At 54.6% G+C, this 18,029-nt stretch overlaps 1 protein-coding gene across 3 annotated transcripts in view; it reads left to right on the top strand.

Moving 5' to 3' along the window:
• Positions 1 to 542: 542 nt before the first annotated feature.
• The window catches only part of TRIM62 (tripartite motif containing 62), a 33,012-nt gene continuing 15,525 nt past the window's right edge, over positions 543 to 18,029 (top strand). Inside the window, exons 1-3 of one of the 3 annotated variants that reach the window (XM_039230084.1) lie at positions 543 to 602; positions 1,145 to 1,579; positions 14,240 to 14,335. In XM_039230084.1, the coding sequence (XP_039086015.1) occupies positions 1,172 to 1,579; positions 14,240 to 14,335 (504 nt within the window). In that variant the 5' untranslated portion in view covers positions 543 to 602; positions 1,145 to 1,171. Of the gene's footprint in view, positions 603 to 1,030; positions 1,580 to 6,698; positions 6,775 to 14,239; positions 14,336 to 18,029 lie in introns of those variants that run through there. The other 2 variants (XM_039230093.1, XM_039230097.1) reach the window with 2 other exon arrangements.

Consider the following 18,029-nt stretch of genomic DNA (forward strand, 5'->3'; position numbering starts at 1 on the left):
CACACACACAGAAATATAGCACTCCGGAAATGTTTGCTGAAAGGACGCAGCTCCTTGGGCCAGACAGTGGCCCGCTCCCCCAAGCACTCTTTAAGAAAGTGAAGAGGACATCTTGAACTTGCCCTAAGCAAGCAGGGCATTTCTCTCGAGTTTATCTTTACGTTTTATGCAAAAGTTGTGTTCTATACAGAATACATGACATATCCTTGTTTGTTTTAATAAAACGTATTATTTTTCCCAAAGCTTCAAGTCGACGATCTAGAAAGATGCTTCTTGTTTACTCGTTATCCCCTTAAATTAGCTGTCCTCACCCGCCGCAGGGACCCTGAGTGAGACGTGCCTCTCCCTGCGTGCGCAGATCCTGAAGGAACAGCTGGGTTTCGGTCCCCGGGGAGTAGGGGAACAGTGGGGGCGGGGAGGGGGTCCGCTGGCTGGAGGCCTGGCCCCGCCTCTCCTCTCCCCCGCCCGCTGCAGGGGCGGAGTCGCCCGGGCCCGGCCCGCGGGGGCGGGGAGGGAGTCACTGCCGCCGGCAGCTGGAGCTCGGCTGGTTCCGGGTTGAGAGGCTGCACTCGGACCGGAGCAGTGGCTGCTGAGCCGGCAGGGTAAGGGGCAACGCCGCGCGGGGTCTTAGGGCCGGGATCGGGCAGCCGAGCGTGCTCGCACCCCTCCTCTCCTCTGCCACGCACAGCCGCGGCGCAGCCCCGCCTGGCTTCCCCCTTCTCCGGAATTCTCCATCCCCCGCTTCTCCCCCTCCCCCCACTGCACCCATCCCGGGATTTCAGCCCCTCTAAGGCCTCCGCCCCCCTCCTGGATCCTCTTCTCCCAGCGCCCATCCCTTCAGACTGCCCTTTCCTCTAGAACCTGCTTGTCAGGAGCCCCTTCCCTCAGACACCTACGACCTCCTCCCTCCAGCACCCATCGCTCCGAGTCACCCACTACCTCGAGACCACCTTCCTGGGCTCGCATCTCGGCTAATCTCTACCCTGCACCTCTTCTTCGCGTGCCTCCCTCCCTCCCGGACAGCCCCCCCCCTTCCTTCTCCTGTAGCTGTTACTCCTGCCTCTCCCCACCTGCTCCCCGCACCCATCCCTCGGTGCTGTCCCCGACAGCGCCAGGCTCGCTCAGCAGCCCCCCTGCATCTCAGGGCCCCCTCTTCGCCGCCCCCAGCGCCATGGCGTGCAGCCTCAAGGACGAGCTGCTCTGCTCCATCTGCCTGAGCATCTACCAGGACCCGGTGAGCCTGGGCTGCGAGCACTACTTCTGCCGCCGCTGCATCACCGAGCACTGGGTGAGGCAGGAGGCGCAGGGCGCCCGCGACTGCCCCGAGTGCCGGCGCACGTTCGCCGAGCCCGCGCTCGCGCCCAGCCTCAAGCTGGCCAACATCGTGGAGCGCTACAGCGCCTTCCCGCTGGACGCCATCCTCAACGCGCGCCGCGCCGCGCGACCCTGCCAGGCGCACGACAAGGTCAAGCTCTTCTGTCTCACGGACCGCGCGCTGCTCTGCTTCTTCTGCGACGAGCCCGCGCTGCACGAGCAGCACCAGGTCACCGGCATCGACGACGCCTTCGAGGAGTTGCAGGTGAGCAGCCGCGCCGGCCGGGGGGCGAGGGGCGGGGCCGGGGCGGGGCCGGGGGCGGGGTCAGGGCTGGACCGCGGGCTGGGCCAAGTCAGAATCGTCACGGGGCGGGGCCGCAGGCGGGTCAGCGCCCTATCAGAATTAGGACGGGACGGGAACGGGGCGGGGCCGCGGCGAGGGGGCGGGCTTTTGGAGGCGGGCCTAGGGCCCTCTGCACCCGGCGGGGCCTGAGACGGACCCTAAGTGGGGGTGGGTCTGTGGTTGGGTAGAAGTCACCCATGGGGTGGCACGGCTGGGACAGATGAGATCAGAGCTGGCCCAGGTACGGGCTCAGAGCAAGGCTGGGGACAGGGAAGAATCAGAGCAGGGCAAGAGCAGGGCCACTGTCAGGGGCCATGGGCCCTGGACCTAGAAGCAGGGACCACACAGGAATGCTTCCGGACAGAGTTGGGACAAAGACGCAGATGGGAATGGGCCATACAGGGGGCGGGCCGCCATCCGGGAATGGGTCAGGACTATTTGGAGTAGCTGAGGGGCAGGCTTGGGGCACAATGGGGCAAGACTCCATCAGGTGTGCAGCAGGACCTGGAGGGCAGTGCCAGGACTAAATTGTGTTGGGCAGGTCAGGGTAGGGAGCGCCTGAGTTGTGGTCATCCAAACTGCTCAGAGGGTGAGTTTGGGTGCCAAGGGCTAGGCCAAGGTGTGTGAGGGGTTAAAGATGGGATCAAGTCCAAATACTGTAAGAACTATTTTGGGTTTAAACCAGAGGCCCGGTTGACAGTGGGAACAGGACTTAAGACTCAAGATTTGGAGAATAAGGCCCTGGGGTGAGATGATTCAAGAAAAGGGAGGGGAATGGACCTCTAGAAGTCTCCAAGAGCTGTCGATGACCTCCTTGGCCCTGTCACCCACATCAAGACCTTTGAAGACCAAATGAAAGAGTATATGCAGGGTAACCTGAGTGCAGTCAGCCTAAGACTATAACCGATCTCCCTTAAACCTTCCCATCTTCACAGAACAACTCCTATTCAACTCTCAAAGCCCTGCTCAAATGTCCTCTCTGTGTAAGCCTTCCCAAGCTCCTCCAGCCAAAGAAGAAAAAAAAATTGCATTAGAGCTACATTTCCCCAAATATCCTCTGTTAATAAGAATGATGTTTTAGGGGGCACCTGGGTGGCTTAGTCGGTTGAGCGTCCAACTTTTGCTTAGGTCATGATCTCGCGGTTTGTGGGTTCGAGCCCCGCGTCGGGCTCTGTGCTGACTGCCAGCTCAGAGCCTGGAGCCTGTTTCAGTCTGTGACTCCCTCTCTCTCTGACCCTCCCCTGCTCATGCTGTCTCTCTCTCTCTAAAAAAAAAAAAAAAAAAGAATCATGTTTTAAAAAGTAGTATTCCAAGATCAGCTATATTGGGAAAATATAGTATATTCTCTATACCTCTCTTGGAGGAGTCTTCATGTACATTTTGCATATTAAAGATTTTGGAGAAATCTTGTAGCAAAGATACCCATTTTACTGTACTTAATAAAAATGGCACCCAAGCTTATTTCAGCCTGGAAGCCTAGAATCTTCTCAACCTAAACTATTTCAGTCCTGCAGTCCCGTGTCTTTGGCCTTGACCAGTCTAGCACACAGTTCCCAAAGAACAGAGAAACTCTCTTATTCATCATATCTATGGCCCCAAAGCCTGGCACATCAGTACATATCAGTAAAGTTTGAATAATAAATGACCAATTCTGGCCTGAGCTGGCCCAGACTGTGGAACCGTTAGAAACAGAAGAGTTTTCACTCAAACATTTTTTGAATATGCAGTGGGCTAACTTGAGAGAGTGAGCTCCTTGACCCTTGAGATGCTTAAGCAGGAACTAAGTAACTTGTTTCCCCTGTGTTATAGGAAGAGCCCCGCCCCCTCCCCCACTTGTACATGAATCTCTGTAAGTCAGCCTGCACTTAGTAGATACCCATGGATGACCCTTGGCCCAGGAGAAATGGTCCCATGTTTACCATCCCCTCCTCCACCCCGTCCCTCATCCCCAAACCATTACTGACTCCCTCCCAGTCTGGCTCTTTGAGGATGGAGAGCAAGAGTTGGGGGCTCTGAGAGCTTACACAGGCTGGCATCAGCCCTCCACCTCCAGAACCTTTGTGCCAGGCCCTGGTAGCCCCGCCACTCCATCTGTGAGGTCCCATGAAACAGGGAAGAGAGAACCTTTGAGATGCCTGAGTACAGGTTGTGAGGGTTTGAAGGGGCTCTGTCTGAAACTACCTGTCCAACCTCTTCCTCATAATAGATGCGGAGACTGAGGTCCAGAGAGGTAATGTGACTCCCCTAAAGCCACACTACCAGACAATGAGAGCCAGGCTAGAAAGCTCAGCCTGCTGCAGACCAGATCCCTCGCCCACCACTTAGCCTCTCCTCTCCCTGTGTGACTTTCTAGCTGGAGAGACCTCTGCCTTCTGAGCCTGGGTTCCTCTGTCTGCAAACCAGGAAGTCAGAACGACTGTGTTTTGCTTTATGGAGTCCATTCCGTGTCCTGGGGAATGCAGGAGAAATTAAATATATCTTTTCTCCCAATGTTAGTGAAACACTTTTACTCCTGGGTGAAAAGAACAGCACGGCTGCTCACCTGCTTTCTAGTATGTACTATCCTACAGTCAGATAGCCTTGGGTTCCAAACCTTCCTTCAGCACTGCCTATGTGTGACTTGACAAGTCCCTTCACGTAAGCCTTGATGTTCTGGCCTGTAAACTGGGGTCACAGTGATTCTTTCCTACCAGGATTTTGGGAGGCTGACCTGTGGTGGGCCTGCTGTTTGAGATGCTTGGCACAGGGCAGGGGCTGGGTCAACATCCCTTCTTCTTCTGGCTGAGACAACTCATGTGCCCCCCTGGGCAAATGTCCAGACCTGCCTCTCTTGCCTGAGAAGGAGGCCTTGCTTCGGTGTCTCCTTTGGGCTTTGTAAGAAGATGGCAGAGAAACACGCTTCCCCACTGGAGAGGTGAGCTCCTGGGGGAGGTTCAAGCCACTCCCCACCCCACCTGCCTCTCCTCGTGGCGGAGCGGGGCTCAAAAGCTATTTGTGCACTGGGAATGAGGCTGAGCCTGCCCAGCACACCCCCTCCTCTCCCAGCGCCTGGTGGTTTTGTCACAGGGTGCCCAGAACCAGGGCTTGGGCCCCTCTTCTGGGGACTCACCGACTCAGAGCTGGCAGGGCCTCGGAGATCTTTTGGTGCAGTCCTCACTTGACAGATGGAGAAATGGCGGAGGAGGAGGGAGGGGACTTTACCCAAGGCCTGAGGCCAGAGGAGGCTGTGCCCAGGCTCAGCTGGAGTCTCCTCACATCGCACCTAGTGGTTGGCCTGGAGCTTTTACATTTATTGTAAGTCCTGGAGGTAGCGGAGCAGAAAGGTTAAGAACTCTGGCTTTGTACTTGGGCACCTTCAATCCTGGTGCTAACATTTTCTGGCAGTGTAACCTCAGAAAAGTCACTCAGCATCCCTCACTGACAGCAATGGGGATGGATTAGATAAGATGACATTTGCAAGAACTTAGTACTGCATTCAACACATAGTAAGCACTCAATAAATGACAGTGCTAGCATGTTATTATATCATCCTCTGCACTATTGACATTTGGGGCCAGATAAGTCTGCATGCAAGGCAATCTTGTGCATTTTAGGATGTTTAGGAGTATCCCTGACCTCTAACCACTAGATGCCCGTAGGACTCCTCCTCACACTCCCATTCCTTACCCCTCCCCCCACCAAGATGTGACAACAAAAATGTCTTCATCAAATACCCCTGGGGTCAAAATCATTCCTGGTTGAGAACCCTGACCTAGAGAAGCCCTAATCAGCTTTCCAAGCTTAGCTCAACTATCACCTCCTCCATGAAGCTTTCCCCGACCTACCAAGCAGAATTGCTTTGAACTTGATTCCAATACTGGGGTCAGATCCTGGCATCATCATTGATGAGCTATGTGTCCTTGGTCAGGTCACTTCACTTCCCTAAGCCTCTGCCTGCTCATCTATAACATGGGAGATAATATGGTCTTCCTGGGAAGGATGTTTTAAGGGTGACGGGTCAGCGGTGCCTGATACTGTGCCTGGCACAGAGCAGTGTATGACAATTTAGATATCTTTATTGTTTCTAATCATAAAATTAATGTAAGAAACAGAGCTATATAATGTAAAAGTTAAAGTCTCCCCATAACCTCACCCCATAGAAAAACAGATAGAATTGCTTGGTAATTCTTCAGAATTTTTATTGTGTGACTAACATGTGAATGTGTGTATACATGTGTGTGTGTACATGCCTTCTCCCCCCTTTTTTTTTCTTTTCACTGCTGAGCACTGGACTGCAGAGCAAAAGGGAGGGAGGGAGCCCCATCTCCAAAGGGTTCAAGGCTTCTCAGCCAATATTTATTGGGCTCTAGCCCACTGCCTGGGACTATACTAAGCGCTTTTCTAGTATTACCGCATTTAACCTTCAAAACACCTCGTCAAGGGGCGCCTGGGTGGCTTAGTTGGTTAAGCGTCCGACTTTCGCTTAGGTCATGATCTCGCGGTTCGTGGGTTCAAGCCCCGCGTCGGGCTCTGTGCTGACTGCCAGCTCAGAGCCTGGAGCCTGTTTCAGTCTGAAACTCCCTCTCTCTCTGACCCTCCCCTGCTCATTCTGTCTCTCTCTCTCTCCTAGAAATAAAAAAAAATTTTTTTTAAATTAAAAAAAAAAAAAAACACCTCGTCAAGTGGGTACTGTAATTTGCTCCTTTCACAGATAAAGAAACAGGCTCAGAAGAATTCCATGTCCCGTTCAGTCACCCAGCTGGGAAGTGACAGGGGCCGGATTAGAAGCTAGTCTGACTGGGCCACTCATAGCCTCCAAGCAGCCTCTGAGGGCCACATAGTTGTCTCCCCTCCGACACTGCCTGTCTTTGTATTTCAAGTAGTCAGCACAGGGTCAGGCTGAGGACACCGTGCCAGCTGATGCACCGAGGGCAGGTGGCTGGGCGTCCTCTTGGTCAGACATGCATCCGGCTCCCTGGCCCGAGACCTCGGCTTCCCTGCCTCCAGAGAAGGGATCGCATTCAGCCCCAGCCACCCCCTCCGGGCTTCATGTGACTGTTGGAGCCTTTCCCAAGGCCTCTGTCATGCCAAAGGAGACGGCGCTGGACCAGCCTTGGACGGGGGCCCCGATAAGCTGGGCGTGGTGACCCAGAGATGCCGAGGCAGCCACATGGGGAAAAAGAGCAGGCTCGGGAAACTGGGTTCAAATCCTGGCTCTAGCCTCTTCCATCGGAGCAGAAGGTACTGCCTTCTCTCATCCTTTCCCAACGTGGGACATAGGAGTAAGGCCAAGACTGTCCACTTGACATGTAAAGAGGGAGAGAGAGTTGCTGCCTATCTGAACAGGTAACAGATGTGATGTCACTTTTTTGTGTACCACGGACAGGGAGGCAGCCAGGTTGTTTGTGCCCTGGGGAAGCAGCCTCTGCTATTACTTTTCCCAGGAAAAGACAGGATTTATGTACCAACAGCAGCCTGCATGGGGGCGACGCTGGCAGTGAGTCAAACCCAGGGCTTGCCGTTCACATCTCCGCTTCCCTCCTCACAGGTGTCTGTGGGCCGCCAGGAACACCCTGGTCGTCCAGGACACCTTGGCTAAGCACAGGCCAGTTTAGAAACTTGAATTGGGGTGGGGTGGAGGGGAGGAGGCAGGACATTTATTTTATGGAAAAGCAAAGGATCTGGTAGAGAGTGACAGCAATGGAAATAGGAACAACTCTAAAAACACACTGGCCAAAGTTGGTCAGGCACTTGCTGTGTGCCAGGTGCTATTATGGACAGTAAATCCTTTTTCCTTTCCCTAATCCTTGGGTGGGACTGGGACCAGCCCTGTCTCAAAGATGAAGACAGGGAGGCTGAGAGGTCCAGTAACTTGCCCAAGATGGAGTGGGTATGGGAGGATGCGAGATGGATGCAAGTGGGAGCCACGAGCCGGGTCTCAGACTCAGGTCTGTCTGGGCCTCAGAACTCACCCTCCTCACCAACATCCTAACTGTTTCAGGGAGCACCCAAAAGGGGAAGGGCCTCAGAACCCATCCAGCCCCATCCTCTCCCTGCCTTACAGAAGGGGAGACTGACTTGCTCCCCAGACTCAGTCCAGTATTTACACGGCATCATTTCCCTTCTGGACCCTGAACTCTGCGTGGACGCTTGGGATGGGTGTGGAGGGTTTGGAGGTGGGTTCCATCTTGAATTCAGGGATTCATTCAATCATTGCTTCAATCAGCCCTCCTGCTGGGGCAGCTGAGGGCCAGGCCCCACGCGTGGGCCCAGGAGAGAGCTGACCCCGCTGTGGTTCTGGGAGACAGGCCTCTAAGCTTCGAGGTCACGTCCCTGGCTCCTCCCGCTGTCACTGAGAATTGTCCAGGCCTCTGTGGAGCTGACAGTTGAACTGAGTCCTGAGATCAGAGAGAGAAGACATTATAGACAGAAGGAATAAACACACCGACTGCCACCATCGCCTGGGTGCAGAGCGCCAGGGTTACTCTCCCTCATTTCATCCTCAGAGCAACCCTGTGAGGTGGGTCTTATTGCCCTGTTTTACAAATGAGGAAACTGAGGCTCAGAAGCTGTGTCTACTGCCACATAACCAGTGTGTGGCTAGAACTGGGGAACTGGGACTCGGGTTATCAGACCAGGAGCAAGCACGGAGGTGAGCGGGTGGTTAGCTGTGGCTGGTGGGAAGGGTGTATGGGGCCAGGCAAGAATGGGAAAGTGAGGGTTGCCCTGCTCAGCAAGGAGTGGGCCACCATCCCCCACTCCAGGGAGCTTCCATTTGTTCCTGGAGATGCTGGGGCGCCAGGAACAGGTTTGAGCAGGGGCCTGGTCGGGTCTGCATTCTGGGCAGTGTGCAGATGGAGGACTAGGAGAGCCTGGGAGGCAGGGGAGCAGCCAGGAGTCCTTGCGAGAGACTGCGGTTGTTTGGTTGGACCAGGAGGGCTGGGGCTCAGAGAGAGAGAGGGCATGCAACCGTTCAGGGCTGCCCGGAGAGCCGGAGCTTCAGGGTTCTAGGCATAGGAGAGGGATGGGGGAGGGGAAGAAGGAGAGGCAGGTTCAGGCTGCCATGTTAAGATTTCTGGCATCTTTGACAGCAACACCAGAGCTCAGAGAAGGGGAGGTGGCCCGGACACTGCTTATGCGGACACCACATTGGCCCTTTCCTGGGTGTGATCTTATTTAATCCCCACGAGTGGCTCTGACCCCCATTTTACAGATTAGGCTCTGAGAGGAGAAGAGGTGATCTGCCCAAGGTCACACAGCCGGGATTCGAACCCAGGTCTTTTTTTTTTTTTTTTTTTAATATTTTTATTCATTTCTAGGAGAGAGAGAGATAGACAGCGTGAGCAGAGGAGGGTCAGAGAGAGAGGGAGACACAGACTCTGAAACAGGCTCCAGGCTCTGAGCTGGCAGTCAGCACAGAGCCCGATGCGGGGCTCGAACCCACGAACCGCGAGATCATGACCTAAGCGAAAGTTGGACGCTTAACCGACTAAGCCACCCAGGCGCCCCCGAACCCAGGTCTTTCTGATGCCAGAGTTCATGCTGACTCCACTGGGCAGCATGGCTAGGTGACAGGGGTGACAAGGGTCCTGGAAACCTTCCAGAGAAGGCTTCCTACAGAAGCTTTGTTTTCTCGGCTGGGAGGGGGATGACCCTTCAGGAGGGGAGGTCTGGCCTTGGGAGCGTGTGAGCCCTGGCTCTCCGTCCTCCCCACAGCTGCTGCCCCAGTCCTGGCCTCTCCAGAGCCTCTCAGCTGACATTTACATAATTGTCTACTCAGGTCTGTACAGCCCCGACTCTGCTCCCTCTCCAGGGAAAGGGGTACAGAGATGTGGCTCTGCCCTCTGACGTTTGTCCCTCCTGACTCCCCCCTGCTCTGATGGGGCCTGCAGAGTCCAGCTCCCCCACGCCGACCTTCAAGGGCTCCTCCACCTCCTACTCTGGCCCCAGCTAGCCCCGCTGGCCTTTCCAGCTCATGCCTCCACCCACCTGTCCATACCTGGCTCCCGTCGTCCCCAACTGCCCCCTACTTCCTGCACACACCAGGTGTGCCCCCGCCCAACTCATCTCACCACCTGGAGTGCTCCGGCCCCACCCAGGAGTCTTGAAGGCACCCTGCCCATCCATCCGTCTTCCCTGGGCTTTCCATCAGAAGTAAACTCTCTCCTGGACGCTCTGCCCATTCTGACTCCCCGTTTCACGTGTAATTGGGATGGTGATGATGATAATGACAGCAACGAAAGAGTGACTGAGTACATTGCGTGCGTCATGTCAGGTTAGGAATTAAGTGTCCTAATCCTCCCAACCACGGAGCCGGCACTGGTACTCAGCTGTACTTTGCAGATTTGGAAATGGGGCTGTGTGACCTTAGGCAGGCCGTCTGACCTCTCTGAGCCTCTATTTCCCTCCCTGCGAGACAGAGGTGATAAAGGCACAAACTTCATGAGGTTGTTATGAGAATTAGGTGACACGCACCCTGTGAACCCAAACCTCGCCACTGCCCTTCTCCGGAGGTAGCTCTACCACTTACGGGTTTGTCAACAGCTTCCTGTTTTCTGTCTCACTTCTGCCAGCAGTACATTTTCTGGTTGGTTCTCCTCTGTTGAGCTGTGTGCCCGTGGGCCAGTCAGTCCTTTTTCTTGGACCTCAGTTTCCTGCTAAAGAAATCCAGAGGATTTGGCCAGATCGTTCCTGGTGTTCTGTATCTGTGCTGAGACAGTAGCCACTGATGACATGTGGCTAACCGAGCACTTGAAAATGTGCCACGCTATTCCCTGGTCCCCCTGAGGAACTGAGTTTCAAGTTCATTTAATTTCATATCATTTTCATTTGAATAGCTACGTGTGGCTACCAGCTGCTGTATTGGACAGTGCAGGACTAGACTGAGAGATAAGGCTGGAGAGGAAGTTGGGGCCAGTGGTGATGGCCTTGAGTGCCATGCTCAGGCTTTGTGCCCATCTTCCCAGACAACATGGAAATCCTGCCGTGGGGTATGGGGGGAAGAAGCACGGACAGATCTGTCCCATAGAACAGTCACTCCAGGGGCACCTGGAGAATGCAGGGGCAGAGAAGAGCCTAGGGTCACAGTCCAGAAAAGCAGGGGTTAAAACCAAACCAGAGGCAGCGGGTGTAGACAGGAGAGAACAAATCCGAAGATAGATCTGATGACTGATCGCATTGGTTGGTGGATGGTGTCGAGGACGACTCCCACATTTCTCCTGTGGATGGGGGTGGCCTTTACTGAGACAAGGTCATAGGAAGAGCAGCAAGTTTGGTCTCTCCTAACCCTATTCCAGCATTCTCCATCATGTTAACGCATGCGTCCCTGTCTTCCCCCCAACTCATCTGCACCCCTCCTGAGGCTTCATGGGTTGGGACTTGTCCCTCATGCTTCTGCCTGTTGCCGACACAGCACCGTGTGGGGCCAAGGAGGCCTGCACACATGTTCGTGGAATGGGCAAAGGAGTGTTCTGCTGTCCTGGGGTCCAGGAGGAAGGGGCAGGTCTATTCCCCTCGTTCCTCAGTTCTGGAAACAGGGAGCGATGTGTCCAAGTTCCTCGGGTGCCCTCAGCAATGTGAGGAACTCTACCTTTAGAGCAGTTTTCTAAGACTCTGAGGAGCCGCTTGGGGACCCGAGTCGTGTGTGGACCCATGAGGACACCAAGGCGGGGGATTGGCTCATCCTTCAAATTATCTGCATGTTAGCCATGTCCCAAGCCGGACAGACTGAGGGCTGTCAGGGAGGACCCGAGGAGCATTATTCTTCACACTTAGGTGAATGAGATTAGTCTGTTCCAATGACTCAGATGCACATGGACCTGTTAGGAACGACTCTTGGCCATTAGTTAACAGACACCTGACTAGGCAGCTGCAATTAGATGGTGTGTGCTTCTCTCTCCCATAAAACATGGCTGTAGGAAAGGCCCCCGGGCAGTGGTGTGCCGGAGCCAGCTTGCTCTGGTGCCTGAGAGCTGACTGTGCTGACCTCTTCCCAGACCCTGCCTGGTGACCTCACATTGATCCCTTGAAATTGGCTTTGGTGGGAGTATTTATACCACAGAAACTGGCAAACACTGTAAATCAGGGGTTTTTTGTTTTTTTTTTCTGGAGGGTTAGCTTCCTAGCTCATCACTGAGCAGCGATGGTGTGGCCACCCTATAATCGTCAGGGACCCAGGCTCCTTCCTCCTTCTACCCCTCTGGTTTCAGCTTGCAACTTCTGTCTTTACTGGGATTCTAGCCATTTCGTTCTGTGTGAGCTTTCTGCCGTCACAGCCCAAGCTGCTCCCGGCTTCCTGTCCAGCTCCTGTTTCCAAGGCTGGCTCTTCCTCACCCTGCGGCTATGTCATCTCAGGTGGCAGCTCAGAGAAGAAATGCCTTCCCTGACCAACCTACCCAAACTCACCCCCGTCCCGCACTGCTTTATTTTCTCTAGAGCAGAGACCATAATCTGTAGTGACCTGGTTCTTCTGTTATTTCCCTTGCTCATTATCTCTCTTCCCTACTACACTGGAAAGTCCCTGTGGGCATGGACTGTCTGTCTTGTTCTCTGTTGTATCCCCAGTGCCTCAGCAGTGCCTGGACATAGTAGTTGCTCAATAAATATTTGTCGCGTGAATAAGGGAGAGAGTAAGCAAAGGTAATTTTGTTTTCTTCATTCTTCCCTTAGACTATCATCATTGATCATCTTCCCATGTTGCTACCTACTCTATAAAAATTAGTCAGACTAGATGTTTTCTGAGGGCAATGAGCTGAGTGAGTAGGAGGGAGGTGAGGATGAACAGGTAAGTCAGCTCCCTGGCATCGCGCACAGCACAAGGTGACTGGGAAAGCCCGGCCCTGTTCAGAGGCTGTTTCCATGGAAATTCATCCACAAAGCAAACTTCCTTGAGCCTCATCTTAGTGTCAGGCTGTTGATGTGTGCAGGGGGATGTAGAGCAGGGAATGGTAAGGGCCTGCCCTGTAGACCTGTAGGGCTCATACGGGGATGCCCTAGGGTCATACGGGAGAACTAGTTATGATGTAATGGGCTAAATGCCCAATAAATGCAGACAACTGGCCCTGTACTGGGGACACCCACCTCAAACCACATTCATTCATTTGGCAAATATGTATTGAGGCCCTACTATGTGCTGAAAGCTCTTCTAAACATGGGGGATACAGCAAGCCAGACAAGACTCCTGCCCTCATGATATTCACATTCAGGTGAAGGAGACGAGCACATGGTCTAATAAGTGAGCAGGAGCATCTCGGACAGCAGGAAGTACGAAGAAGACCACATAACAGGATGTGGGTGTAGGGGTGATGCTGTACGTGGGGTGGTCAGGCAAGACCTCTCTGAGGAGGTGGCCTCTGAGCTGTTATGTTAATGATACAAAGGAATCAGCGCGAGAAAATCTGAGTAGAGTGCACTGGCCAGAGGAATCAGCCAGGGCAAAGTCGGGAGGCTGAGATAAGCCTATGATGGAGCAGCAGGAAGAAGGTGGCTTTGGCTGGATGGGAGTGAGGGGAGGAGGGTGGTGGAGACAGGCACAGGACTAGGGTGAGGCGCAACATTGAAGCAGGCACCCCAAAACTCGGTGATCAAGATAGAGACTTAATGTAATTTTTGAAAAATCAACATGAAAGCAAAAAGCCCTGTGATGAACAAAATATCAAAGTTTTAAATAAAAATGAGATCACTAGCAGTGTCATGCCGAGCTAGCTTAGCACCTGGGGCAAGGGGGAAATGAGTACTGCCGATTCTGTCCTTATTTGAAGTTTTGAGATGTTGTGTCTTATGGATTTTTGTCACTGCTTGTCATGGGCGTCATCACTATAGAAAACGTGTCACTTCATGTCAAGTATCACTTCATGTCAAGATGATGGTCTCGGGGCACCTGGGTGGCTCTGTCGGTTAAGGGTCCGTCTTCGGCTCAGGTCATGATCTCACAGTCCGTGGGTTCGAGCCCCGCGTCGGGCTCTGTGCTGACAGCTCAGAGCCTGAAGCCTGCTTCAGAGTCCCTCTCTCTCTGCCCCTCCCCTGCTCGCTCTTTGTCTCTGTCTCTCAAAATCAAATAACGACATTAAAAAAATTTTTTTTTTAAATGATAGTCTCCAGAACCAGACTGCTTGAGTTCCATTCATGGCTTTCCCCATACCTGCTTCTTTCATTGGACCTCTCTGTACCAATTTCAATGTTGAAAAATGTGGCTAAATAGTAGTGCCTACCTCCGTGTCATTCCGTGGATTCCGTGACCCAGTACAAGCAGGGGACTGAGGACAGCGCCTAGCCCACTGAATATCGGTAGCAGCGGACGGTGGTAAAGCCTTGGTACCCATCGAAGGATTCTAAGCCAGGGGTGTCCGCCAGCAAATCAGGCTGGGGCAGAGCGAATGTGGAGGCGGGTTGGAGACGGGGAGGCCACAAGCTCCTAGGATGGCTCGGGAGGAGGCTGTTGCGAAACTCCAGAAGAGAGATGGAAAGATGAAAGCAGCCTGGATACTGGGAGATGTGTGGGTTACTGAGCCGTGCTGGGAGGAGGATGTTGGGCCAGGTCTGGGGAGCGCGGCGGTGGTCACGCCCGGGCTCTGCATCACGCATCCCCGCCTGCTGTTGTTCCAGAGGGAGCTGAAGGAGCAGCTTCAGGCCCTTCAGGACAGCGAACGGGAGCACACGGAGGCGCTGCAGCTGCTCAAGCGACAGTTGGCCGAGACCAAGGTGAGCGGAGCCTGGGCGCAGGGGCGGGTCCTGCAGGGTGGGCGGGGCGGCCTAGGAAGAGGGGGCGGGGCCTAAAGGTGCCAAAGGTTCTGAGAGGGTCTGGGCTGGGGAGAGGAGGCGTAGAACGGGGGCTGGGGCTCACCTGAATGCAGATGGGACAAGACGTATTCCCAGGACAGAGGGCAATGATCTGGGCTGGTGCCTGGCTTTAAGGGCGGGGCCCTTTCTCCCTTCCTGCTCTGGGCGGAAAGTGAGGTGGGACCAGGGACCCTCAGGAAACCTCCCAGTCCTGCAAGGCTGGGAGAATATACCTGGTCTTTTTTCCCTCTCACCTTATTAAACACGCCCACCCAGGGGCGCCTGGGTGGCTCAGTCGGTTAAGCCTCCGACTTTGGTTCGGGTCATGATCTCACCGTTAGTGGGCTTGAGCCCCAAGTGGGGCTTCGGATTCTGTGTCTCCGGCTCTGTCTACTCCTCCCCCACTTGTGCTCACTCCTCTCTCTCTCTCAAAAGTAAATAAACATTAAAAAACAAAAAACAAAACCACGCTTGCCCATTGCCAGAGGAGCCCACCCTGAGCATGCTCCCTCCAAGCCCTCCTGATGATCTGTGGCCCAGCCTTTGTATCCTGACCCCTCTTAAAACTCCCACCATGGGGATATGGACTGTGTACAAAGTAGGGCCAAACCCTGCAGTCTCTTGGCTGCAGTGGTTTGAAAAGAAACCACTTCTTGACCTGAGAGGGTGGCCCTGGATTCTGATCCAGCCACTAACTCCACGTGTGACTTTGGCTAAACTGCATACTCCTCTGGGCCCCCAGTCTTCCCATCTGTACGGTGCAGACTCTGGCAAGCTCCTTCCGGCCCCAAAGTTCTAGATCCCATGGGCTCCCTCTGAGTTCCTCCCACAGATGCCCCACCAACGGGACAAGGCTTGCTTTGATTTCTGCCCTTTCTGGGACCAAAACCTGGGGACCCAGGCCCAGCTGCTAAGCTCTACAGTGATTTCAGTCTGGCCCACTCGCTAGCAGGGGTGCAGCTGGGAGCAGCAGCTGGAGCAGAGCCTTCGGAATGCTCTGGGCCTCTGAGGGTCAGCCTGGGGCCTGGAGAGGCCATTGGAGATCCAGATCTGTGCCCCGGCTTGGCCACCAACCCGTGTGGGGTCTTGGGGAGGTCATGACAAGCATTTCTTCAGAGAACATTCTGGACTCCCTGCAGACAGGACCCACAGCAGGCAAGAGACGGGAAACCGTTAGAGGACGCTCGCCTATGTGCCTCCCGCAGCCTCAGTTTCCCTGTCTGCCTGGTGGTTCTGCAGCTCTCGGGTGAAGAGAAGCGAATGGAAGCCTCTGTGTGAATGAGAGCGGAGTATTATGGTCTAGTTTTCCCCCTAGCCTTCTCTTCTCTCCGCTCCCCATTGTTTTTCTCCACTGACCTTTTCCTCCCCTGCTTTCCTGTCCATCTGTCTACCTCTGGGGGGTCCTGTGGGGCCACCTCCCCTCCAGTTCCCCCAGCCCTGCTTCCTGTCTGGACTGGGGTGTTTATACAAGAAATGCCTATGGATGCTTCGGAGGTCATATTTCACCTGGTGCCTGACTCGGCTTTCCTGCAGAGCCTGCCCCTCCAGTGGCCCAGCCCGAGGGCCTGTCTGATCTCCCTCCCTGGGCCCAGTGTTTTCTTTGGTCGCTCCCGACCAAGTGACGCGTTCTTGGCAGGGTATTTTTCTGAAACAGTCAGTTCCTCCAAGCCCCCGTGTACCCCAGGGATGTGGCGGGCTGGGGTAGGGGCTGCTTTCCCAGCCACAGCACCAAGGGGACTGGAGGTGGGGCGGGCGCAGCTCTGCCCTAGAAAAAAACTAGACTAAACGGGGCATACTAGTTGAGTGGACCCTTTCTCTGTGCGGGTAGTTGTGGTTCCTGTTCATTGTCTCACTGAGCCCCACGGAATGTCACCTCTATGGGAGCAGGACCCCCCAGAACCTAGCACAGTGCCTTCCCACACAATAAATAATTGTAGAACAAATGAGCACATGCGGTGGGGGGTGAGGGGGGGCACCTTCTGATGGAGGAATGTTATCTCCATTTTGTTGGCAAGGAAACTGAGGCATAGAAAGGTTGAGGAACGAGCCTAAGTCACCACAGCTAGTAAGGGGCTAATTGGCAGCTTACCGCCCAGTTTTGTCAGAGCCCAGTGCCTATTCCAGCCTCGTGCTGGGATGTCCTCAGCAAGATCTATGGCTTTGTGGTCAGTAAGACAGGTAGGTTGAGAGGACCTTTCAGGGACATTGAAGCACGTGTGGTGGCTGGCTGTCCAATGGTCCGCTTTTGGGCTGCCCTCTCCCTGCCCCTCCCCCTTTTCCTACCCATTTTCTTTTGTCCTGGATACACTAGACCCCATCCTAAAAAGAAGACGGAGGCTGCACTCTCCTCTGCAGAGCAGCTGTTGGCAAGACTCTTCCCTCCTCACCTCTCCAGCAGGTTCTGACTGCCAGCCTTGTGCCAGGCCCTGGGATGGGCATGGGAAGCTCAAGGCTGAGATGTCGTTCCTACCCCCCAGGGGGTTCATCCACTAGCTGGGGCCACATAAAATGTGAGACTGTGTATTAGGAATATTTACACAATGCTCTGGGGACCTTTAACTATTTAACCGCCTGAAAAAGTTAGGGAGGGTGTCGCTGAGGAGGTAGCTCTGCAGCTGGGTGTTGCAGGGTGAGTAGGGGTCTGCCTGTTGAATAAAGAGTTTGTTGGGGGTGGGGCCCATTCTAGGCAGGTGTAATTACAATGCAGTGGCACTAGAGAGATAAGCTGGGGTCAGATTGAGGACTCTGAATGCCAGGCTAAGGAATTGAGTGTTTTACTAGTTATCAAGGAGCCAAGAAATATTCCTAACCACAGCATTGGCTTTGGCCCACTTTGCACATTAGAAGGATCACTCTGGCAGTGAATTTGTTGCCCAAGACACAGAGGCGACTTGCGGACGGAGAGTGTTGGATGGCCTGTATAGTTGAGGCAGGTGGAAAGGTGAACGTGGTGCTCAGGAGACACTCAAGCCCGCGGGTAAGGACGTGGGAGCCATCCTCAAAGCCGTGGGGTTGAACATGAAGGAGGGCACTTTGGTGAGAATGGAAGGGGCCGGCCCAGAGGGAGGTGGGAGGCAAACCAGAACCTGCAGCCAGTGGAGTGTGGCCGGAGCACCAAACACTGCCACAGAGGGGTTGAGAAGGAGCCAGAAGGGGTGGTTGTGGGATCTGGGGGAGAGGGGGGTCTTTGCAGGGCAGCAGCAGACGATGCAGGAAGGGCAGGCTCCATCGTCCCCTCTGTGACCCACACAGAAGTCTCAGGGTTCAGGAAGGGGCTCAGGGAGGCACAAGCAGCCTGGCTGTTCATCCCCAGCTTCTCCCCCGCCCCCTTTGTCTGCCTGGCGCTCTGGGTGGGCATGCGCGGGGAGGCTGGCCCACTGCCAGTGCTTCTTCCTGCTGCCGAGACAGGAGGGAACTGGCCCTAATTGAGCCTTTGTTGAACCTCCCGCAGAGCCCTGGGCACTGAACACAGCGGGGGTCTCTGACTCTGTGAACTCCCAGCCAGAATCCCACAAAGTAAAATTGCAGAGGCAGGTCCCACACGCTGCTGCCGCCTGGCCACGCTTCTGCAGCCCGGGATGTCCTGACTCCGGCTATTCCCCGCACCCCCAGTGGA

Source organism: Hyaena hyaena, unplaced genomic scaffold (genome assembly GCF_003009895.1).
Source record: "Hyaena hyaena isolate Hyena2069 unplaced genomic scaffold, ASM300989v1 scaffold_3, whole genome shotgun sequence".
NCBI lineage: Eukaryota > Metazoa > Chordata > Mammalia > Carnivora > Hyaenidae > Hyaena > Hyaena hyaena.